The sequence below is a fragment of the Loxodonta africana genome, chromosome 9 (assembly GCF_030014295.1).
Source record: "Loxodonta africana isolate mLoxAfr1 chromosome 9, mLoxAfr1.hap2, whole genome shotgun sequence".
NCBI classification, from domain to species: domain Eukaryota; kingdom Metazoa; phylum Chordata; class Mammalia; order Proboscidea; family Elephantidae; genus Loxodonta; species Loxodonta africana.
In genome coordinates, this window is record NC_087350.1 from 55,174,376 (window position 1) to 55,200,105 (window position 25,730).

Here is a 25,730-nt window from a genome sequence, read left to right on the forward strand (position 1 = left end):
TTTATTGCGATATTCGCTTTATTGCGGTGGTCTGGAAGCAAACTTGCAATATCTCTGACATGTGCCTGTGTAACAGAAATAACTCAGCTGTGGTAATAGAAATCAAAGCATTGGTTTCTTGGGTGGGGGAGAGTACTGACTCAAAGAGGCACAAGGACAGTTACTGAGTTCACGGATATATGTACATGTATATGTGTATGTAGGTACAAACCTAATGAACTACACACTTAATTACATGTGTTCTATTTTATTTTATGTACATTATGCCTCAATAAAAAATGTGTTATAAAGCTTTAAAAAAAAAACCAAAAAATTAAAGGAACTTTAAAAATCCGGCCCCCTCCCCCTTTTCTTTCAATCATAGAACGAGATCCTTTCCTTTGGCCATGATGAAGAGAAGCTCCTGGAATAAGAATCATTATGACTGCAACTATCTAATTATTTCATCATCAAAAAAGAATCTGACATAAGACTGAAGTAGTAACATACAAACTAGAGAGCACCATGGAATCAGTACTAGGTTATCTAATTCATAATTTCTCAAAGGTCTCAAAATGTCCGGTTTGAACACTGTTTGACCTCTTAAGATCCGCCATGTGTCTTCCCAAACCATTATGGCATAAATAAGTGCCTCCAAGGAAAAAGCTGTATAAAATTCTTACATGATCTTAGGGGGAAAAGGTAAGTGATTATCCTTAATTTCAACCAAACTGAGCCACCCCAATTCCTTTTCTGCACACAGACAATTGAATATTTCATTGACTAAATGACACAAAGGACTTTTGTAAACTTAATGTCTGAAAATCCAAAGTCAGTATGATGAGAACCTAAAAATTACAACTGAACCTCCTGCCAGTGCTCTGTGTGAATCAACTTTGTATTCAAACAGTTTTGAGAAGGGGCATATATTTTATGCTATTATCAGTCCGATCACCTTTCTTAGAATGATCCACTTCATTATAATGTATAATGAAAAATAATAATTTCCTTCATAAGTATGTAGTTCTTTAGAGCCTATGCATGTATATTCATAGTTATCTCTTTTCGCTGACACCCAACCTTGTAGGTTAGGCTGGGAAGGTGGCATTTTTATGTTTCTCTTATGCAGACAAAGCTATTTTAGAAAACACAAATGAAGTCTATAAAATTTCTTGCATAAGGCCAGCCAAGACCATCCTAAGACTTTCTGCCGCTAGCTCTGACTCAGTTCCGTTTTCACATATAGAGATATCCAAGGAGCTAGCCAATGTTGATTAAATTATCTAGTTTTTGTCATGGAGAAGCGGGCTTTACCACAGCTTACTCTGTATACATTGTGCTTCATTTCATCCACTTTCATCTGTTTCTTTTCCTCCCAGGAAAGGATGATAAACAAAAGAAAAATAATTCTATTGTTGTTGATTTTATTGTCTGTATGGGCCACACATAGGAAGTATCATTTCAGGTAACTATAAAAACTTAATGAATATTTTATTTTGATATTTGGTAAGGATCTAGTATGTCAAGAAGGCAATAGGCTCACCCCATGAATAAATCAGAGATCCCTTCTTTCAAATATAGCATGCAGCCCCCAAACCCTTTTTTTCTAATGTGATCAAAGCTAAAAAATAATCCTTTATAGGGCCATCGTGAGGATAAGCAATGTTAAGTTACCAAGCTAGTGGGGTAGTGTAACACGACTTATTGAACGTTATGGAGAAACTGACACTTTGAAATCTTCAAAGTGGCATCTTTAACTTCCTTCATGCACCACCTATGGTATTTGCCCTTCACAAATCAATGAAGAGTAGAGGACTTAACTGGCAATTAGCAAGTTTCATTGTTTTGGTAGTATTGAATACTCTCTTTTATTTGTGTCTCAAAGAATTAGGTATGGGAGGGGCTTGTTTTGTTTTGTTTTTTAAGATATAGTATATGAGGTCCTTGACTGCAATGAATTTATTATATTCATTACTGTATCTCTATCACCAACAATTTACCTGGCACAAAGTATGTGTTCAGTAAATATCCAGTGAATAAAGTGAATGGATTGATGGATTCTAACTCTAGTCTAGTCATCTTAAATGTGGGATGCTTTACATAATTCAAAAGTAATATAATGCTTTTCTTTTGTCCTAAGCACAAAGAAACTACAGAGGATGTATCAGTGCTGGTAAGTCTTTACTTAAAAATATGCTATGACCTGCTCTTGGAGGACAAAACTGGTTGGAGGGTAATGGGGGTACTTGTGGGTCCTTGGTTCCTGCAGTCAGGATAAACCAAAACAATTTTAAAAATGCATGTTGGAGACATGTACTTAAGTTCTAGAATGCTAGGAGCCATAGAAAGAGCAGACTGGCAGAGTGCCATCCCTGGTGGAAAGATGGGGACTAGTGAGGGGAAACATGTTACACGGCCAGAATCCAGCCCCCTGTAGCCTTGGGTCTTTTAAAGTTCTGGACAAACACACAGGAGTAAAGACTTGACTCAAAGCCTCTCAAGGGATTTTCTTGACTGCATGACACCCACAAAACGATGCTAACAGAATGTGTCCAGAGAGAAAAACTTTTCCAAAGATTATGCAAGATCCAGTATTATAATATGTTCTTCAATTTCTTCCTATAGCATGGAACCACATAGTGAAGTGAGAAGCAGCTTTCTTTTCTCATGTTTATTGTGTCCATGGACCTTATCTTTCTCATGGTTCTATGATTTACAATACCCCCACTAAGACCATGTTATCTGGCTGAGCTGTGGCATGCATGAAAATAATGTATTAAAAAGGTTTTCATGGTCTGGACACAGTACGTACGTTTCTCCTGTGTACAGCTATGGCTAATAGAGGGCCGTAACTTCAGCCACCTGAAAACAACGGGAAAGCCCCTAAGCAAAGGCCAGAACATTTCAAGGAAAGTCTGCTGCAACTGAGACTGGGAGTGGGAGTAGATTAAAATGTTTTTTGGCAAAATATGTTCACTGCAATATACTCTAACAATAGTTCTCTCTATTACTTGTATTAGTTCTACTTAGCATCAAGGCTCTACAGCCTAATCATACTAATACTCAACAACCAAAGGCACAGCTGTCAATGGTAGCGGGTACCTGAGTAGAAAACTGTATCGATGTCACATCCCTGACATTGCTGTTACTTCTATCTGTGTACATAGGGACAAAGGCAGTCTCTTGATATGTGAGACATACTCAGCTCCACAAATGCCCAATTCCTTCATTAACTCAGCCCAAGATCAGCTTCCCTAAGGTGTCCTAGCTCGATAGCTGGGGTGCCATTAGAGTATATAGCAGGAAGGAAGAATAAAGACTCAGGCAAAACTGCCTGTCTTCCTACTTACTGTATGGCCCTTGACAAGATAATAAAAACTCTTTGTGCCTCAGTTTCCTTATTTGGTAAAATGGGGTAATAATAATAATACTTATCTCATAGGAGTACTGTGTAGATTAAATTAGATAATACTTAGGAAAGTGCTCAATAAGTATTAGTTACTAGAGTAGGGAACCTAATAGGTTAGGGAACACTTCCCTCAGGAAGGAAGAAAAATGAGATGTGCAGGATATGTGAGAATTAGCTGGTTAAAGTTGTGACACGTTTAAGGAAATGAAAAAAGGCCATCGATCCTGAAAATTTTACGTGTAGGGCTTGGTAGGAGATGTGGTTGGAACGGTGTGAAAGGCTAGCTCGTGAAGAACATTGTGGCCATATAAGGAATGTGGGCATGATCCTCAGGACAATGGGAGCCACTGACCAAAAACCAAACCCATTGCCTTCAAGTCGATTCCGACTCATAGTGACCCTATAGGAGAGAGTAGAACTGCCCCATAGAGTTTCCAAGGAGTGCCTGGTGGATTTGAACCACCATCCTTTTGGTTAGCAGCCACCGAACACTGTTAAAATAGTAACATAGTAACGTTGGCACTTCAGAAACATGGCACTGGAAGCAAAGTGGAAGTGTGGAGAATATATCGAAGAGGGGCAATGCAAGGACAGGCAGAGAGTGTGCTGCGTTGTTAACTCTGGGGAGTTGGTATATGGAGGTTCATTATAGTATTCCCTTTACATTTGCATATGTTTGAAACTTTTCGCACTACAAAGTTTTTCTTTAAGTGTACAAATAACGAGACCAATTAGGAAGCTATTGAGGTAGGCCAGACCAGAGATGATGGTTTGGTGGCAGAGAATGGAGATAGAGGATGGATTTGAGAGATGTTTTGGAGCTAAAACTAGGAGAACTGAATGATGGATTTGATGTTGGGGCTTAGGAAGTGCTCTGAGTATAGAATGACTCTTATGCTTCTGTCTTGCCAATCTAGGTGGATTCACTGAGATGAGACAACATATGCACAGGAGTGACTTTTGGGGAGAAAAGATGACTTTAAAAGTGAACATCTTCCTTCACTTTGTAATGTCTGCAAAAAATTCAAGTAATGAACTTCAGAAAACGGATATATGAGTCTTAAGTTCATGAGAGAGGTCAAAGTTGTACATAAAAATTTGAAGCCACAGAAGTGTCCAGAAGAGAGTGTCAAGTGATAAAATAAGAGAGCTTAGGAGAAAACCTGAGAATAATTGCTAAGTCAATGCTTCTGAGGAGATAGGATATTTAAGGCTAACCTTAGATAGAAAGTAGGGATATATTTCCATTATGATAGAAAAGATTTAAACAAAACAAAGATTTAGTACTATAGGTAAATTTGGAGGTGAGTGTCAGAAAGTTCAGGGACCTTTTATCTGTTCCCTACTATTTTCTCTAAGAACTAAAAGAATGAGAATGAGAGCTAACTATAGAAACACATGAGGATTTCTGAGTATTTCTTTTTTTTATAGAGAGTACATCTGAGGTTAGAAACCATGATTTTTCCATGCTGCCACCATCAAAGTTCATCATTGGTTTTTTTATTGTTTCATTCTTATCTTTTCATTTTATACCTTATTATAATACAGCCAAAGATTGGGTAGACATTCAATTATCTAAAACTCTAGTAGATATAGTGTGACCCTTTGCATTATTTTTCCTTATAGGTCTCTGAATAATCAACCAGAAGAACTACGGCTATCAAACTGGTTTTATCCCATGTAAGAATCCAAGTCTTGCACCATATGAGATTAATCTATAGATTTGCTCAAAGAAGTTTAAGAATGTCATCAGTACTACTACTGGTATTCCAAATGTTGCAGAGTAGATGAATTTTTTATTCCAAGACCCACTGGGGATGGACATCTACCATGAGTGAGAGTTTAGATTATGTAACCTTAGAAGTCCTAGGTTGATGGCAAGTTAAAAGGGTAAGGGTATATTTGAGATCATTTGGTTGCTTTTCCTCATTTCACTAATGAGAGAACCAAAACCCAAATAATAAAGATGGATTTTCTGGGCACTTCATGCTTTAGTGCAACAGTCTTCCTCTGGTCTCTCTGTGTGCATATTGGGGCATGCCTTCAGTGTTCAGCCAGGCAGTGTACAACTCTGCCGTAGCCTTCATTTCCTGCTGGTATGGAGCTTGAAGGTCAGTCAGACATGAGAGCTTATGGCCTCCTCAGGTCTTTTGTAAGCATACACCTAGTCCTGGGCATGTGCGCGGATTTCTAGATTCCTAGGAATATGTGGGAGCTTTTTCAAAGATATTGTTCCCCAAAGCATCTCTTTTTCCAGGCTTTTCTTTTAAGCTTTGGGTTTGTCTATCGTTTGAGCCAAATCTTATCCCCTGCTCCAGACAGCAGTGGCTAATACATTTGCCTTTAGGTGCTTTTGACAAATATCTACTGCATAGCTGCCTTGGTACTGGGAGAGATTGGAGTTAGGTGAAATAAAGGAGCCACCAGACACGTCAAAACAAACAACAACAATTCTTTGAAAATAAGGTCTGTTCTGCTCCCTCTGGTACTAGGAACCTAAATTAAGAAGGCTGGCTGTTATTTTCAAGGCTGCTGCTGACATGGGAGTGGAGGATGAGGCAGAGTATGTTAAAACACCATAAAGTTCTTTTCCCAAGATTCACCTTTTTTTGGTGTGTGTGTGCTTTAGGTGAAAGTTTACAGCTTAATTTCTCATACAAAAATTTATACACATATTGTTATGTGACATTACTTGCAATCCCTATAATGTGACAGCACACTCCCCCTTTCACCCTGCGTTTCTCATGTTCAAGCAACCAGCTTCTGTCCCTTCCTGCCTTCTCATCCCACCTCTGCACATGAGCTGACCATTTGGTCTCAAGAATCTGCTTAAACTAAGAAGCACACTCATCATGAGTATTATTTTATGTTTTATAGTCCACTCTAATCTTTGTCTGAAGAGTTAGCTTCAGGAATAGTTTTAGTTCTGGGTTAACAGAGTGTCCAGGGGCCATGGCTTCAAGGACTCCTCCAGTCTCAGTCAGACCATTAAGTCTGGTCTTTTTATGTGAATTTGAGCTCTGAATCATAATTTTCTCCTGCTCCATCAGGGACTCTCTGTTGAGCTCCCTGTAGGTTTTTTTTTTTTTTTTTTTCTGATGAAGCATTTGCCTGGTTGCTTGGTTGACAAACCTCTAATTAGACTGACAAAAAAAGAGAAAAGATGCCAGTATAAAAAATCAGGACTGAAAGTGGAGATATCACAACTGACCTTACAGAAATAGAAAGAATCGTAAGAGAATACTATGAATAATTGTAGGCCAACAAATTAGATAACCCAGATTAAATGGATAAATTCCTAGAAACACATTAACTTCCTACATTGATTTAAATTAGAAATAGAAAATCTCAACAAACCCATAACAAGTGAAGAAATCGAATCAGTAATCAAAAACCTCCCAACAAAGAAAAGTCCTGGATTAGATGGCTTCACTAGGAAATTCAACAAACGCTTATGAAAGTGACCCCAATCCTTTGTAAATTTTTCAAAAAAATAGGAGAGGGAACACTTCCTAACCAATTTTTTTTGGCCAGCATTACTTTGGTATAAAAGCCAGACAAAGATACCACGAGAAAACTACAGACCAGCATCCCTTATGAATATAGAGGCAAAAATCCTCAAGAAAAGACTAGCAAACCAAATCCAAAAGCATATTTAAAGGATTATATAACACTATCAAGTGGGATTTATCCTAGGGATGCAAGGTTGGTTCAACATTTGAAAATCCATCAATGTAATACACCACATTAATAGAACAAAGGTCCAGGGGGATTACATGATCATCCCAATCAATGCTGAAAAGGCATTCAACAAAACCCCAAATCACAATTAGATATCACTTCACATCCACTAAGATGACTATGATTAAAAAAAAAAAAAAAAGGAAAACAACAGTTGTTGACAAGGATGTGGAGAAACTGGAACCCTCATCTATTGCTCATGGGATTGTAAAACGGTACAGCTGCTCTGGAAAACAGTTTGGTAGTTCTACCATGTTGTTGTTGCTGTCAGGTTCTGTCAAGTCAGTTCCGACTTATAGCAAACCCTATAGAACAGAGTAGAACTGCCCCATAGGGTTTCCAAGGAGCAGCTAGTGGATTTGAACAGCTGACATTTTGGTTAGCAGGCAAGCTCCTAATCACTATGACCCAGCAATTCTACTCCTAGGTATATGCCCCCAAAAAACAAAAGCAGGGATTCAAACAGATGGCTTTACACAAGTGTTCATTGCAGCACTGAATATAATAGCCAAAAGGTGGAAACAACCCAAGTGTCCATCAACAGATGAATGGATAAACAAGGTGTGGCACATACGTACAATGGAAAATTACTTATTCATAAAGAGAAACGAAGTCCTGATACATGTTATGTCATGGCTGAACCTTGAGTAAAATAAGTCAGCCACAAAAAACAAATATTGTATGATTCCACTTATGTGAAATATCTAGAATAGGCAAATCTATAGAGATGAATGTTTATTAGTGGTTATCAGCAGCAGAAGGCAGGGAGAAAGAGGGAAGCATTGCTTAGGGGGCACTGAGTTCCTGCTAAGGGTGCGAGAAATTTTGGAACTGGACTGTGGTGATGACTGCACAACATGATTGTCTTAGTCATCCAGTGCTGCTATCCCAGAATACCACAAGTGGATGGCTTTAACAAAGAGAAGTTTACTCTCTCACAGTCAAGTAGGCTACAAGTCCAAATTCAGGGCATCAGCTCCAGGGGAAGCTTTCTCTCTCTGTTGGCTCGGAGGAAGGTCATTGTCATCAGTCTTTCTTGGTCTGCGAGCATCTCAGCACAGGAACCTCAGGTCAAAAGGACACGCTCTGCTCCCAGCACTGCTTTCTTGGTGGTATGAGGTCCCCCTGTGTCTCTGCTCGCTTCTCTCTTTTATATCTCAAAGATATTTAAGACACTATCTAATCTTGTATATCTCATCAATATAACTGCCACTAATCCATCTCATTTCATCATAGTGATAGAGTTTACAACCCAGAGGGAAATCACATAAAATGGTGGACAACCGCAGAATGCTGGGATTCAGGGCCCAGCTAAGTTGACAGATATTTTGGGGGGACACAATTCAATCCATGACAATGATGAACATACTTAATGTCACTGAATTGTACATGTAAAAAATGTTGAGTTGGCAAATATTTTGTTTTATATATATACTTACCACAATAAAAATTATTTTTCTACTATCTTCTGCTCTCTATAGTTTCTGATGAGAAATCTGCAGTCATTTAAATTTTGTAATGTACCATTTTTCTCTGATTGCTTTTCAGCATTTCTTCTTTATATCTGATTTTTAGCAGTTTGATTATGATGTGTCACAGTGTGGTTTTGAGCTTATCTTGTTTGTGGCTTGCTGAACTTTTTTCCCTCAACGTATGTCTACTGCTTTAAAAAAAAAAATTTATTGAGGTAATACATATACCATAAAATTTGCCATTTTAACCATTTTAAGTATATAATTCAGTGACATTAAATATATTCATCACCACCACTATTTCCGAAAGTTTTTCATCACCCCAAACAGAAATTCAGAACCCGTTAGGCGATCACTCCTCATTTCCCCTCCCCTCCATGCCCCGGTAATCACTAATAACATTTTGTCTCTATGTATTTGCCTATTTTAGATATTTCATATAAATGGGATCATACAATATTTGTCCTTTTGTGTCTGATTCATTAAAGACCTCACCATATATCGACTCTCGGCTTTGATATCTGTGCCCTTTAATCTGCTTTGGTTGAACTACATTTCATTTTACCAATTCCATTTTGTTATCTAAAAGGCATGTCTAAAAAGCTTCAACAGATGCCCACTGTTTTCACTGTTTATTTTCTCTTTGTATCCAGGATCTGGATACAAAAAAAGAAAAATTATTTATTGCTTAAATGGATCTACCTCAAGTAAGAATCAAAGTCCTCATATGAAACAACTTTATAGATATGGTTTTTAGGCATTGGCATATAGTAGTATCAGCACTGGCAGCATTTCAGATTATGAAAACTAAGAAACTCATTTTTCAAAATGAGTGGTCTTTAAAAATAATCAATGTCAAAATCCTAGAGCCTGGGGATTTTGTCCCATATATAAGAAAGATTATTATTTTAGACTGGGTAGACATTTAAACTATGTGTCCTCAAGGATTTTGCAATCACAATATAACTAATTTGTAAGTGTACTTTTATAGTGATCTGGCCCTTTCTGATAAACAGTTAATCTAATTTATCAAAATCATCTAGGCTTTGGGTTATGGTTAAGGAAATTCAGCAATCAAACACAAGGCTTTATGCATTATTAATATCTTTTGCTGTTTTATTAAAAGGTATTCTATTCAAAATGCTATGTCTTTCTTACAGTGCACACGTGAACTTGACTACCAACTGGTCAGCTCCAGTTGTGTGGCATGGCACTTACAATGAAAGAGTCTTGAAAAATTATTATGCAAATCATAAAATTACTGTGGGGTTGACTGTATTTGCTGTTGGAAGGTAAGTAATGAAGTCAAGTGTCCTTCACATTCAGGCTTTTTTGTTCTAGAAAATATGAGAATACTTACTGAAGTACCTCATAATTTAACTTAATAGTTGTTCTTTTTAGGACAATCTCTGCAACAATTCTAAATATCACTGCCCACTTGGTTCAGCCAGAAAACATTAATCCCTCAATTTCTTTTCTATTATCTGATTTTACAATTCCTTCCCAAGATTAACTTCATTTCCTGGGTCTGTTGCAAATCATTTAAAATGCACTCTTTCTTCACAAATTTATGCCTCTGAAATAGCCATTCTTCAGTGTCTTTACACTGGATCAATCCAATAATTTGCTTCATTCTGTGTTTTTCTCAAGTCATAAACTGCTCTTAGAGAAATTCATTGTTAATTCTATTTTTTATTTTATGTCCTCGTTCATCTTTGGTTCAATACATAACAAAATAAGGTAACTGCAATTATCTACAGTAGAATCTTTACATGCCACATTTTCTGACTACAATTCATTATGCAAAAAATTTAAAATAAAAGAGTAAGTGAAATCATCCAGTAACTTTAGAATAAAGAATCAATGCACCCTTAATTCCTAATCAAATATAAAATAAGAACCATAAATAGACACCTGAAAAAAATAATTATAATGCAATACTTTCATTTAAAGGTGGATGAATACAGCTACTTGAGTCAATCCTCCAGCTTCTGAAACCCTATGAGAACAACATAAGTATAAACAAAAAGGAGATAAACAGTTCAGGTTCTATAAAACTAAGAAAAATTCCAAGTCAAACTTTTAACTTTGAAGATTTACCAAAAAGTGTAAATATGGAGAAGGCACCAAACTGGATGCATACATCTACAAAACTCATGACGTGTATTGAATTTTCAAAGTAGGTTGCATAATCCTGAGACAATCCAACAATGATTCCTTATCTAGAGTGGTGAGATCTAGGGACATAAATAGACCCTAACAGTACCGCTGTAGGAATCCCATTCCACATTGGTGTTGTTGCTAGGTGAAGAAAAGTCTATAGCATTTGGCTTTGACCAGGGCCAGCAGAAGCAAAATATAGAAATGATAAACATCAAAAAGAAAAATTGTGACATTCAAGGCTACATTTTGGGCTATGTTGTGAACTGCACTGTGATCTCCTAAGATGGGTAATGAGTGACGAAAAACATTCAGAAACATGAGCAGATCATGAATATGGAGAATAATGGAGGCTGCCTGAATCCAAATCTCCGTATACATGCTCCCCCAAACTGTAAAATCAATAACACAAAACCACACATTACACATGGCTTCAGCATTACTTTGTCATTGTCAATTGTCGTTGAGTTGATTCCGACTCATAATGACCCTATAGGACAGGGTAGAACTGCCCTATAAAGTTTCCAAAGAGCACCTGATGGATTTGAACTGCCAACCTTTTGGTTAGCAGCCGTAGCTCTTAACCACTACACTACCAGGGTTTCCTCAGCATTACTGGGACGTAGCAAATACCACAACCCTCATATTATCTGCAAATAGAGAAACACCAAACTCTGACAGAGCTACAAGTCTGTGGGTGAGGAGAACAAGAAAGTCAAGGCTTAAAAGACTCCATGCAAAAGAGGTGACAAGTGGATCTTAGTCAAAGCACAAAGAAAATTCATCCTCAGAAAGAAAAAGCCCAACATTTATTGCTAAAATATTAACACTAGTTGGGATCTAGTTATAAAAAAGGACTTTAAAGTTAGCAGGACCTGAAATGATAGCCTTGAAGAAGCAATGATTCTAGGTGAGAATCAAATAGAGGTATTAGTTCCCCTCCTATTATTGTTCCGTTTGATTTCATTACAGTCAGAGAATATACTTTGTGTGATTTAAATTCTTTTTTAAAATTTTTTGGGTTTGTTTTATGACAAAGAAATTGATATCGCTTGGTGAATGCTCCATGGACACTTGACAAGAATATGTTGGGTGGAGTATTCTGTAAATGTGTATTAAATCCTTTGGTTGATGGTGTTGTTGAGTTCTATGTCCTTGCTGATATTCGGCTTAGTATACAAGTCAATTGCTAAGAGGGTTGTCCCTAACTATATTTTGGATTTGTGTATTTCCTCCCAGGTATATCAGTTTTTGTTTCATGTATTTTGAAGTTCTTTTGTTTGGTGCATACACATTTAGGATTGCTGTGCCTTCTTGGTGGATTGAACCTTTTATCATTACTTTTTCTCAGTAATTTGCTTTCAAGTTCATTTTATCTGCTATTAATATAGCCACTCTTGCTTTATTTATGTTTGCATGGTACATTTGACATACATCATTTTTCATCTGCTCTGTCAGATTTGCCCAGTGCAATGTGTTTTTTGATTTCTTGACTGCTGCTTCCATGGGTGTTGATTGTGGATCCAAGTAAAATGAAATCCTTGACAACTTCAATCTTTTCTCTGTTTACCATGATGTTGCTTATTGGTCCAGTTGTGAGGACTTTTTGTTTTATTTATGTTGAGATGTAATCCATATTGAAGGCTATGGTCTTTGATCTTCATCAGTAAGTGCTCTGAGTCCTCTTCACTTTGAGCAAGCAAGGTTGTGTCATCTGCATAATCCAGGTTGTTAATGAGTCTTCCTCCAGTCCTGATGCCCTATTCTTTTCATATAGCCCAGCTTCTCAGATTATTTATTCAGCATACAGATTGAATAAGTATGGTGGAAGGATACAATCCTGAAGCACACATTTCCTGACTTTAAACCACGCAATATCCCCTTGTTCTGTTGAAATGACTGCCTCATGATCTATGTACAGGTTCCTCATGAGCACAATTAAGTGCTCTGTAATCCCTATTCTTCCCAAACTTATCCATAGTTTGTTATGATCCACACAGTCGAATGCCTTTGCATAGCCAATAAAACACAGGTAAACATCTTTTTGGTATTCTCTGCTTTCAGCCAGGGTCCATCTGACATCAGCAATGATAGCCCTAGTTCCACATCCTCTTCCGAATCCGGCTTGAACTTCTGGCAGTTCCCTATCGATATATTGCTGCAGCCACTTTCGAATGATCTTCAGCAAAATTTTACTTGTGTGTGATATTAATATTGTTCAATAATTTCCACATTCTGTTGGATCAGCTTTCTTGGGAATAGGCATAAGTATGGATCTCCTCCAGTTGGTTGTCCAGGTAGCTGTCTTCCAAATTTCTTGGCATAGATGAGTGAGCACTTCCAGTTTGTTGAGACATCGCAATTGGTATTCTGTCAATTTCTGGAGGCTTGTTTTTTGCCAGTGTCTTTTTTTCAGTGCAGCTTGAACTTCTTCCTTCAGTACCATTGGTTCCTGATCATATGCTACCTCCTGAAATGGTTGAACCATGACCAATTCTTTTTGGTATAGTGACTCTGTGTATTCCTTCCACCTTCTTTTAATGCTTCCTGCATTGTTAATATTTTCGCCCATAGAATCCATCAATATTGCAACTCAAGATTTGAATTTTTCCTTCAGTTCTTTCGGCTTGAGAATTGCCCAGTGTGTTCTTCCCTTTTGGCTTTCTACCTCCAGGTCTTTGCGTATGTCATTATAATACTTTACTTTGTCTTCTGGAGCCACCCTTTGAAATCTTCTGTTCAGGTCTTTTACTTCATTTCTTCCTTTCACTTTAGCCACTCGACTTTCAAGAGCAAGTTTCAGAGTCTCTTCTGACATCCATTTTGGTCTTTTCTTTCTTTCCTGTCTTTTTAGTGACCTCTTGCTTTCTTCATGTATGATGTCCTTGATGTCACCCCACAACTCAACTGGTCTTCGGTCATTAGTGTTCAACACATCAAATCTATTCTTGAGATGGTCTCTAAATTCGTATGGGATATGCTCAAGGTCATACTTCAGTTCTCATGGACTTGTTCTAAATTTTCTTTGGTTTCAAAGTGAACTTGCATATGAGCAGTTGATGGTCTGTTCCACAGTGAGCCCCTGGCCTTGTTCCAACTGATGATATTGAGCTTTTCCATCATCTCTTTCCACAGATGTAGTCAATTTGATTCCTGTGTATTCCATCTGGTGAGGTCCACGTGCATAGTCAGTTTATGTTGGTGAAAAAAAGGTATCTGGGATGAAGAAGTCATTGGTCTTGCAAAATTCTATCATGCTATCTCTGGCATTGTTTCTATCACCAAGGCCATATTTTCCAACTACCAATCCTTCTTCTTTGTCTCCAACTTTCACATTCCAATCACCAGTAATTATCAATACATCCTGATTGCATGTTCAATCAATTTCAGACTGCAGAAGTTGGTAAAAATCTTCAATTTCTTCATTTTTGGCCTTAGTGTTTGGTGCGTAAATTTGAATAATAGTCGTATTAACTGCTGTTCCTTGTAGGCATATGGATATTATCCCATCACTGACAACAAGGTATTTCAGGATAGATCTTGACGTGTTCTTTTTGATGATGAATGCAATGCCATTCCTCTTCAATTTGTCATTCCTGGCATAGTAGACCATATGACTGTCCAATTCAACATGGCCAATACCAGTCCATTTCAGCCCACTAATGCCTAGGATATCAATGTGTAGGATAGTCTGTTATATTTACTCCCGTGTTTACCTATTCCATTGTCTTTTCTTGCTTCTTGATGTCCAAGCCTCCTTCTAATTTTCTTTAATCTGAGAATATTTTCAATTCTCCTTAATTCTTGAAGGGTACTTTTACTGGCTGTAAAATTCATGGTTGATTGTTCTTTTCTTTCAGTACTTGAAAATATTAATCCATTCCTTTCTAGCCTCCATGATTTCAGATGAGAAATCCACTGTCATTTGAATTATTGTTCCCCTATTGGTAGTGTATTTTTTTCCCAATCTGCTTTCAGGATTTTTTTTTCTTTGTATTTAGCGCCTAACATTTTCAGAAGTTTGATTATGATATGTCTTGGCATATATTTCTATACATTTTTCCTGTTTGGATTTTGCTCAGCTTCTTGAATCTGTAGGTTTATGTTTTTTTGTCAGATTTGGGAAGTTTACAGTCATTATGTCTTTGAATGCTTTTTCAGCCCTGCCCTCTTTATCCTCTCCTCCTGTGACAGAGATGACATGAATGTTAAATCTTTTGTTACTACTCCACAGATCCCTGAGATTGTGTTCATTTTTTTCATTCTATTTTTAATCTGTTCAGATTGGTTGATTTCTATTGATCTGTCTTCAGAGTCACTAATTCTTTCCTATCATCTCCACTCTACCATTGAGCCTGACCAGTGAGTTTTTAATTTCAGTTATTGTATTACTTAGTTCTATAGCTTGCTTTTGATTCTTTGTGTTGTTTCAAAATTTTATTCATTTTACTTTGATGTGACAGGGCTTCTTCTAATTAATCTTTTTTCAATTAAACTTTTTGTTTGAAGACAATTATAAATTTACATGCAATTATAAGAACTAATACAGAGAGATCTTATGTACAGTTTACCCAGTTTCCCCCAATGGTAACATCTTGCAAAACTACAGTACAATATTACAACCAGGATACTGACAGTCTATAGTCAATGATACAGAACATTTCCATCATCATAAGGATCCTGTATGTTGTCATTTTGTAGCCACACCTACTTTCCTCTCAACTCCATCCCCTTCTTAACTCTTGGCAACCACTAAAATCTGTTCTACATTTCCATAATTTGGTCATTTCAAGAATGTTATGCAAATTGTATTATACAGGTTGTAACTTTCAGGGATTGACTTACTTCACTTAGCACAATTCTCTGGAGATTCATCAAGGTTGTTGAGTGTATCGACAGTTCGTTCCTTTTTATTGCTGAGTAGTATTTCATGGTATGGATGTACCAGAGTTTGCTTAATCATTCACCATGGAAAGACACTTGAGTTATTTCAATTTGGGGGCTATTACAAATAAAGATGCTATAAATATTTATGTATAGGTTTTTGTATAAACATACGCCTTCATTTCTCTGGGATAAATGTCCAGAAGTTCAATTACTGAATTATATGGCAGCTGCATTTTCAGTTTTGTAAGAAACTGCCAAACTTTTTCCAGAGTGGCTGTACCATTATACATTCCCACTAACAACATATTAGTGATCTAGTTTCTCCATGTCCTTGGCAGCATTTAGTGTTGTCATTATTTTTTCATTTTAGCAATTCTGATAGGTGTGTAGTGATATCTCACTGTGGTTTTGGTTTAGATTTCTCTAATGACTAAGGATATCAAACATCTTTTCGTGTGCTTAGTTGCCATCTGTGTATCTTCTTCAATGAAATGTCTCTTCATTTCTTTTGTCCATGTTCTAATTGGAGTGTTTGCTTTCTCATTGCTGTGTTTTGAGAATTCTTTATATATTCTGGATACAAGTTGATTTTCAGATATGTGATTTGAAAATGGTTTCTGTACAGTGTCTTTCATAGAGCAAAAGTTTATAATTTTAATGAAGTACAATTTATCAATTTTTCTTTTGTCAGGTCAAGTCTAAAAACTCTTTCCTAATTCTAGGTACCAAAGACTTTCTCCTATGTTCTATTCTAAAAGTTTTATAGCTTTAAATTTATAACTTTAATTCATTTTGAGTTAATTTTTGTATAAGGTATGAGATTTAGGTCAATACACAGTCGGCCCTTCATATCCCTGGGTTCCGCATCCATGGATTCAACCAAAACTGTGGATTGAAATACAATAGTTGCCCTTTCAAGGTTTTGCCTTCCATGGCTTCTTGTCATTATTCTCTAAACAATACAGTATAACAACTATTTACATAGTGTTTATATCATATGGGGTATTATAAGTAATCTAAAGATGATTTAAAGTTTATGGGTGGATTGCTTAGGGTATATGCAAATACTACACCATTTTATATGTGGGACTGAGCATCTGAAGATTTTGGTATCCGTGGGGTGTTCTAGAACTAATCCCCCACAGATACAGAGGGCTAGCTGTATGTTTTTTTCAAATATTAAAAATATATATATATTGCCATATAGCAGGCAATAATGAAAACTAAAAAAAGAATAAAGAGGTATTTAACTTATGTCAGAACCAACTTACAATGGAGTCGTCAGAACAGAACCCTGCCGTAAGTCAGGGACTAGCTGTACATACTTATGTAACTGCACAAACTATATTTGTCATATTCTTTACCAAAAACTTCCTTTTCTGTTGTGCACTTCTTAGTGACATCATTTACCTTGGTCAAGCCACGTGTACTTCAACTACATTTGATGCTACCTTTCCCATCACCAAAAATGACAAGTGTCTACTATCTCAAGAGTGCTTTCCCCTCTCACCACCTCCCCCTACCCCAGCCATCCCTGGTAACCACCAATGAGCTTTGGTTTCTATATATATATATATATACACTCTGTATATATATATTCTGTGTATATATATATATACTCTTGTCTTCTTATAAAAGTGCAATCATACAATGAAAGTCCTTTTGTGACTGACTTATTTAACTTAGCATAGTGTCCTCCAGATTCACCCATGTTATAAGATGTTTCAAGGAGTCATTATTCTTTATGGTTCTGTAGTATTCCATTGTATGTATGTACCACATTTTGTTTGTCCATTCATCCATCGATGGGCACTTAGATTGTTTCCGTCTTTTCGCTATTGTGAATAATGCTGGAATGAACATAGATGTGCATATGTCTGTCCATGTCACTTTTATTAGATCTCTAGGGTCTATACTTAGGCGTGGGATTGCTGGATCATAAGGTATTTCTATTTCTAGCTTTTTGAGGAAGCCACCAAACCATTTTCCATACAGGGTGTACCATTTTACAATCCCTCCAGCAGTGGCTTGGCATTCCAGTCTCCCCACATCCTCATCAGCATTCATTTTTCTTTTTTTTTTAATCAATGCCATTTCTGCAGGGATGAGATGGTATCACTTTGTAGTTTTGATTTGCATCTCTCTAATGGCTTGTGATTGCAAGTATTTTTTCATGAGTTTGTTGGCCACTTGAATGTCCTCTTTGGTGAAGCGTCTGTTTATGTCCCTTGCCCATTTTTTAACTAGGTTGCTTGTCTTTTTGTTGTTAATTTGTTGAAGCTCTCTATACATTTTAAAGATTAGATCCTTATTGGATATGTTATTCCCAAAGATTTTTTCCCAGTCTTTAAGTTGTCTTTTTACTCTTTTGTTGAGGTCTTTTGACTGAGCATAAGTATTTAATTTTTAGGAGGTCCTCATTATCTCATTTGTCTTCTATTGTTCATGTATTTGTAGTTGTGTTGATGATTTTTTTTTTTTTTTTCCTAATTGGGTTCCACAGTTTTGTCCCTATGTTATCTTCCAGGAACTTTATAGTTCTAGCTTTAACATTTAGGTCTTTAATCCATTTTGAGTTAGTTTTTGTGTATGGTGTGAGGTATGGATCCTGTTTCATTTTTCTGCAAGTAGGTATCAATTTTGCCAGTACCACTTGTTAAAGAGACTGTTTCTTCCCCCATTGAATAGACTTTGACGTCTTGTTGAAAATCAGCTGCCCATAGATGAATGGATTTATTTCTGGGGTCTCAATTCTATTCCATTGGTCTTTGTGTCTGTCATTGAACCAGTACCAGGCTGGTTTGATTACTGTGGCTGTGCAGTATGTTTTGAGATCAGGAAATGTGAGGCCTCCTACTTTGTTTTTCTTTAAAACTGCTTTGACTATTCAGGGTCTCTTTCCTTTCCATATATACTTGGTGATTAGTTTTTCCATTTTACTAAAGAAAGTTGTTGGAATTCGGGTTGGGATTGCATTATATCTATAGATCTCTTTGGGTAGTATTGACATTTCCACAATGTTAAGTCTTCCAATCCACAAGCATGGAATGTAATGTTCTTCCATTTACATGGTTCGCTTTTAGTTTCTTGTAGGGATTTTTTTTTTTCCTTCAGTTGAAGGTTTACAGAACAAATTAATTTCTCATTAAACAATTAATACACATATCGTTTTGTCACATTGGTTACCAACCTTGAAATGTGTCAACACTCTCCCCTTCTTGACCTTGGGTTCCCCATTTCCATTAGTCCAGCTTTCCTGTTCCCTCCTGCCTTCTTGTTCTTGCCCCTCGGCAAGTGTGTCCATTTAGTCTCGTATACATGGCTTAGCTACATGTATTATTGTTTGTTTTATGGGACTATCTAATCTTTGTCAGAAGGGTGAATCTCAGGAGTGACTTCAGTACTGAGTTAAAAGGGCCCCCAGAGGCCATACTCTTGGGGTTTCTCCAGTCTTTGTCAGAACAGTAAGTTTGGTCTTGTTTTGTGAGTTTGAATTTTGTTTATTTTTTGTAGTGTTTTATAGTTTTCATTGCATAGGTCTTTATATCCCCGTTGTTGTTGTTTGGTGCCTTCAAGTCAATCCCTACTCGTAGCGACCCCATGTAACAGAGTAGAGCTGCCCCATCAGTTTTTCTAGGCCGTAATCTTTACAGGAGCAGATTGCCACTTTTATTCCTAGGTATTTTATCATTTGGGGGACTATTATAGATAGTATTGTTTCCTTGATTTCCTTTGCAGTGTTCTTCTTGTTAGTTCTCCTGATTTTTGTGTGTTTATCTTGTACCCTGCCACTTTGCAGAACTCTTCTATAAGATCCAGTGGCTTTCTCATGGAATCTCTGGGATTTTCTATGTATAGGATCATGTCATCTGTGAATAGAGGTAGTTTTACTTCTTCCTTTCCAATCTGGATACACTTTATTTTCTTTTCTTGCCTTATTGCTCTGGCTAGGACTTCCAGCACAATACCAAAAAAAAAAACTTTTTAACACAGTACTTGACTATATACCCTCAACCTAAAGACAAAAAGAATTGTAAACAGATATTGAACTCTAGTTAGCTGTTTTTTTGTTCATTTGTTTGTTTTTAGAGGTACGTGTTAGCAGTTCTGGTAACTACTCTTTGTGTAATAAGAAATTCAGCAAATGAGTAAATGAATGGAAGATAGAGGGAGCTATGTTATTCACTGTTGGAGAAATAAGTTATAAATATGGAAAGGGAAAAGACAGATGAGCCACTAAAAGGGCTCAGAAACAATGACTTCCCTCGGTTTCTAAATTCTCTTCTACACTAAAAGTAATCAGGATTTCCTGAAAAAAATGCTGTTTCTTGGACTGGAACATGGAAAAAAACAATATGAGTCTGGGATAGCTTCTTGTGCCCAAAAGAAAAAGAGACTTTAAAAAATGAGAGCAACATGTCAAAAAGACCCAGGAGCTATTTTTAAAGCTTTCTCACTGGCAAAATCTGTGATAAGTATAGGGGATAAAGGCTGAATGAAAAATTGCCACAAGTATTACAAGAAGTTTATTACCCAGGATTAAGTTGTGTGATGAGTGCTAAATTAGAAACATATAATATTTCCAAAGAAAACAAAGAAAAAGGATGATTAAAAAGTAATGGAAAAATATGCTGTGATCATAACTGACCAACATATTATAAACAGGTAAATATTGTGATTTAATAGGGAACTATGTTATAGACTTGTGGACTATTTTGTGAACCATGCTAAGACCACAAGGCAAAATAAGAACGATAAGAGGCAGTAAGTTTACATTAATGAGGGAGGAACAACTAGGAAAATGAGGGTGAGAATGGTTGCACAACTTGAAGGATATAATAAATGTCACTGAATTGTACTTATAGAAATTGTTGAATTAGTGTATGTTCTGCTGTGTATATACTCAAAACAACAACATAACTTTAAATAGAAATGAGAAAGTAGAGTACTGACCATGCCACCTCTGGCTTTTTGTGCATAACTGATTTCTCAAAGCAAACTATAGACAACAGTAACTCTTCCTGCAACGACCCAAGACATTTCTTGCCTACAACCTCCAAAGCAAGTTCCCCTGAAAATTCTGGCTCTCATTTGGATCTCGGCTCTGCTCAGTTTCCTGATTTCACCAAGTTTTATTCCCTCCCATGAGGTACTCCTTCATAGAACCCCAACAGGGAGAAGAAAGGCAGATAATTTACCTTTCTTCTATACTACTTAATGTACAACTCAAGAAACGTAGCTCATATTTGGTTGCTTAGTAGCACTGTTAGATAAATTACATTAAGTATAATTTAAATAGTATGTGTTCCACTAAAATATAAGGAGATGAACGTAATCATTTCTTATTTCCTTCACAGATACATTGACTTCTATCTGTCTAGATTTATGTTATCTGCTGATAAGTTTTTTATGGTTGACCAAAAAGTCATAATGTATGTCATGGTAGATGACTTCTCCAGGATGCCTTGGATACATCTGGGTCCCCTCCGCACACTCAAAGTTTTTGAAATTAAACGAGAGAAGAGATGGCAAGATATCAGTATGATGCGCATGAAGACCATCAGTGAGCACATTGCAGATCACATCCAATATGAAGTTGACTTCCTCTTTTGCATGGATGTGGATCAAATCTTCCAAAGCAAATATGGCTTGGAGACTCTGGGGGAGTCGGTAGCTCAGTTACATGCTTATTGGTATCAGGCAAATACTACTATGATGCCTTATGAAAGAAGTCAATTATCAGAAGCATATATACCTGTGGGTAAGGGAGATTTTTATTACCATGCTGCTGTTTTTGGTGGCACTCCCATTCGTGTTCTAAATATTGCCAGCGAGTGCTTAAAAGGAATCATGAAGGACAAGAAAAATAACATTGAAGCAGTGTGGCATGATGAAAGCCACTTAAACAAGTATTTCTTTCTCCATAAACCCACTAAAATCTTATCCCCGGAATACTGCTGGGATTATCGTCAAACAATGACTTCTGATATTAAGGTTGTCAAACTATCTTGGGATGTTAAAGATTATCAGTTTCTTAGAAAGGCAATGTAATTTTATAGTCCTTTTTTCAGGTTTCTGAATCTAAGAGTATTATTTTGTCTTATTACTTAGAAAATTAGCACTTAACAAATTTTAGCACTTCAAAAAAAAATCGCTAGCAAAATGACAATCCCACTAACACAGCAAATGCATACTTACCCTCACATTCATTTTGAGTCTTATAACACAGGACATGGTAATTGCAGAATTAATTTATTGAAATCATATGCACACTGATTTCATATCTTGTGTGAATTTTGAGGAAATATTATTTGTTGGACCACATTGAACAAAATAGATTCTGTCACAAGAAAATGAAACCTGAAATAATTTGAGCCCAATAGATATATATTACTTATAATGCCTAAGGAAAAGGGTGGTTCAGTGGTAGAATTCTTGCCTGAACATGTGGGAGACCGAAAGTTTGATTCCTGGTCAATGCACCTCATGGACAGCTACCACCCATCTGTCAGTACTGACTTGTGTGTTGCTATAATGCTGAACAGGCTTCGGTGGAGCTTCCAGATTAAGATGGGCTAGGAAGAAAGGTCTGGTGATCTACTTCTGAAAATCAGCCAGCGAAAACCCTATGGATCACAAAGGTCCAGTCACAACCAATCATGCAGATGGCGCAGGGCTGGGCAGTATTTTATTCCACTGTGCATGCGGTCATCATGAGTCAAGGGGCTGACCTGATGGCAGCTAATAACAACAGAGGCATGGATAAGGGAAAGTCACTGTAATTACAGTAGTGGAAACCAAAACCAAACCCGTGGAGCTGCTGATGGGTTCAAACCGCCGACCTTTTGGTTAGCAGCTGAGCACTTTTAACCACTGTGCCATGGCAGAAAGATGCAGAAGTCTGATTCCGCAAAGATTTACAGCCTTGGAAACCCTTTGGGACAGCCCTACTCTATCCTATAGGGTCGCTATGAGTCAGAATCGACCCTATGGCAGTGGGTTTTCAAATCATGTATATCATGTAATTAGATTTGTGGCCTTACCCTCAGCCGTGTCTGCCTTATGACCACAAAAAAAATGACACCATAAAAGATGCCTGGCTCTGTATCCACGCCTTGAACTGAGAGTTTAAATTCTAGGCTTATCACTCTATTTCTGTAAGCTCTCCAGAATAATCAGAAGCAGCAATCCCATCCTAGAGATCTTGTACTCATTATAACCTCAGTGGTGAGTATAGCAGCAGCTTAATGTCCCACAGTCTTCCCGCCAACTGACACTTTCTCCCAAACACACACAGGTGATAATTTAAATGATCGTGATGTCTCCTCATGCCAAAGATTTCTAGTAACCCTCCTCTACCTGTAAAGAGGTTTCATGGGATGTCAGACTCAAACAGGTGATCAACCCAATCCCAGAATCCCATTTTGAGTGTCTGTTTCTTAGAGTGTTCGGTAGATGGTTTGCAAAAATAGTCATTATTATCCTCTTTTCGTATTCATATCCTTTTGCATTGTCTTAGCTGACGGCCAGCCAGCAGCCAGACATGTGAACATGCCATACTAAACCAACAAGCCCTTCCTCAATCAACCTACCAAATGGCTGTAGATATATGAGTGCTCCCCGAGCTGAGACTAGCTGAGGTGGGCCGAGATCCGAAAAACCACTCAATGACCCATAGAGCTTGTGAGCAAATGTAAATAACTGTTGCTTTAAGCCGATAAGATTTTAGGTGGTTTGTTATACAGCAAAAGCAAATTGATATCAGACTACCTACTTCTAGTACCAGGAGCTCTATCAATCAGGGTCCAGTCAGGAAAATCTGAGTATTTCGAATGCAGGATTTTAATGGAGGGAATTGGCTATGCAGGTGATGGAATTGCTAAGCAGCTAAATGGGGCAGTGAGGAAACTGAGAAGCTGTGACCATCCCTAGGGCATAAGAAACACAGGAAGGAGGTGGTGTTACCAAAGCCAAAAGTCAGGTCAACAGTGGGAGCTGGAACCCACTGCAACCAGGGAGGGTGCTGCTGTCTGATGGAAGTCAGAATCACAAAGGAGACTTTGACTCCAACTTTGTGCTTTTTCTTTAAACTGTCTAGTGCCATTAGATGCAGCCATTTAAACTGCCGGTTGGTCCTTGATTTCTTTATGTCACCCATTTCATGAAATGAGTTAATATATGTAGAGTGCTTAGGACAGGGCCAGGCACATAGTAAGTGCTATGTAAGTACTCACTACCATCATCATCATTATTTTCATCATCTTCTCATATTTTTTTTATTGTAGGCCATAATTGCCCTAAAGCCTTTGCCTTCAATGAGTACCTCATTCTATGTGAGCCTGAGGGTAATTTAATTAGCTGTTTACTACTATATTCTACAGGCTGCCTGAATACTGATGTGATTTTTTTTTCATTGCCTTTAACCCCACACAAGGCCTGATAACCAATTCTAGATTCCTCCTATTTTCCTGAGGTTGATGTTACCTACAACGCCCTCTCTGGTACCACTACCTGAATTTGTCAGTGCACTGAAACTGATTGCGGTTAATTTAAGGACAGAAAGAATTTATGAAATGGCTTATTGGATAGGATAATTTAACCCTCAAATCTCAGTGATCTAACACACAAATTTCACTCATCCTTTTTAACATATTCAGTGAGGCCTGAAGGTAGGTCCCCACATTATCACTTGGGGACCCGGAACGATGGAAGATCCACTATCTGGAAAGTTGTCATTGCATCAAGGGAAGAGAAACGTGCAGGGTCTTTTCACTGCCCCAGTTTGGACTTATCACATGTCCTTGCCTACGTGCAAGAGGGATAGGAAATGGAGACTACCATCTGCCTAGAAAGGAAGGGAGAAATGGATAGTGGTGAGTAATAGTAATGTCTACCACAGAAGAGTAGGAAGCTGTTCACGATGCTTACAGAATTCCTACAGAACAAGAAATAGGAGGGAGATAAGGGAGGGAAGGTACAGACAAGAACCTGCCACTTGAATAATCAGTTTGGATACCGACCCTGGCCCCATCACCTGCCACACTCAGTATCTCACTGCTGACCTTCATACCTTTGGAAGGATCTTCCATAATGTTAACGCGGGACTCCACTATACCCAAAACCCAGTGCTGTCGAGTCAATTCCACTATAGCAACCACAAATAATCTACCACTGAACGTCCTTAAGGCTCAAAATTCCAGGTAGGAACATCTGATTAGCATCTCAAGCAGTTTAAGTCATGTGCCCATCTTTTAGCTGCAAGGGGTGGAGAGAGGAAATTTCTATTTCAGCTTCCATACTGCTGCTTTTCAAACTTAGGACTCCCAGTAAACGAAGGGTGCTCAGATTCTGGGCAGCCAAAACATAAAAATGTGAACTATGTAGTTCAGTATTTTGTATTTTTAGGAATTTTATATGAATAGAATCATACAGTATGTACTGTTTTTTTTTTTTTTTTTTTTGACTGGCTTCTTTCATAGCATAATTATTTTAAGGCTCATTTATGTTATGGCATATATTAATACTTCTTTTTTTCACTGCTGAATACTACTCCATTGTATGGACATACCACAGTTTGTTTATCCATTCACCTACTGATGGGCATGTGTGTTGTTTCTACTTTTTGACTATTACCAATAAAGCTACTTTGAACAATCATGTACAGGCCTTTTTGTGGACATATGCTTCCATTTCTCTCGAATAAATTCCAAGGAGTTGACTTGCTGGATCGTATGGTAGGTGCGTGCTTATGTAAAGAAATGGTGAAACTCTCAAAGTAGGTTGTGCCGTTTTACATTCCCACCAACAGTGTAAGACAGTTCCAGCTCTCCACATCCTCACCAACACTTAGTATGGTGAGCTTTTAAAATTTTGTGTAAGAGTATCTATATTTGTTATCTAGTGCTGCTACAACAGAAATACCACAAGTAGATGGCTTTAACAAACAAATTTATCCTCTCACGGTTTAGGATCCTAGAAGTCCAAATTCAGGGCACCAACTCCAGGGGAAAGCTTTCTCCCTCTGTTGGCTTTGGGGGAAGGTCCTTGTCACCAATCTTCCCCTAGTCTAGGAGCTTCTCAGT

General features: G+C 37.5%; 1 protein-coding gene across 2 annotated transcripts; it reads left to right on the top strand.

Moving 5' to 3' along the window:
• Positions 1–17: 17 nt before the first annotated feature.
• Positions 18–25,109, top strand: LOC100655625 (N-acetyllactosaminide alpha-1,3-galactosyltransferase-like). Of its 2 annotated transcripts, XM_023544974.2 has the most exons (6): positions 18–681; positions 1,359–1,444; positions 2,120–2,152; positions 5,015–5,068; positions 9,762–9,893; positions 21,006–25,109. In XM_023544974.2, the coding sequence occupies exons 2-6, from the start codon at positions 1,365–1,367 to the stop codon at positions 21,697–21,699; spliced, it is 993 nt and encodes a 330-aa protein (XP_023400742.1). In that variant the 5' UTR covers positions 18–681; positions 1,359–1,364; the 3' UTR covers positions 21,700–25,109. The 2 variants fall into 2 exon arrangements, with proteins under 2 accessions (XP_023400742.1, XP_023400741.1); XM_023544973.2 differs by having other exon boundaries at positions 18–1,444.
• The last annotated feature ends 621 nt before the right edge of the window (positions 25,110–25,730 follow it).

What these genes read in the sequence shown, in the direction of transcription:
- LOC100655625 (XM_023544973.2), top strand. Translation starts at nt 1,275, where the DNA reads ATGGAGAAGCGGGCTTTACCACAGCTTACTCTGTATACATTGTGCTTC. An exon ending in TCAAACTGGTTTTATCCCAT is followed by an intron (nt 5,069 to 9,761) that starts GTAAGAATCCAA and finishes TCTTTCTTACAG; the next exon opens with TGCACACGTGAACTTGACTA. An exon ending in ACTGTATTTGCTGTTGGAAG is followed by an intron (nt 9,894 to 21,005) that starts GTAAGTAATGAA and finishes TTTCCTTCACAG; the next exon opens with ATACATTGACTTCTATCTGT.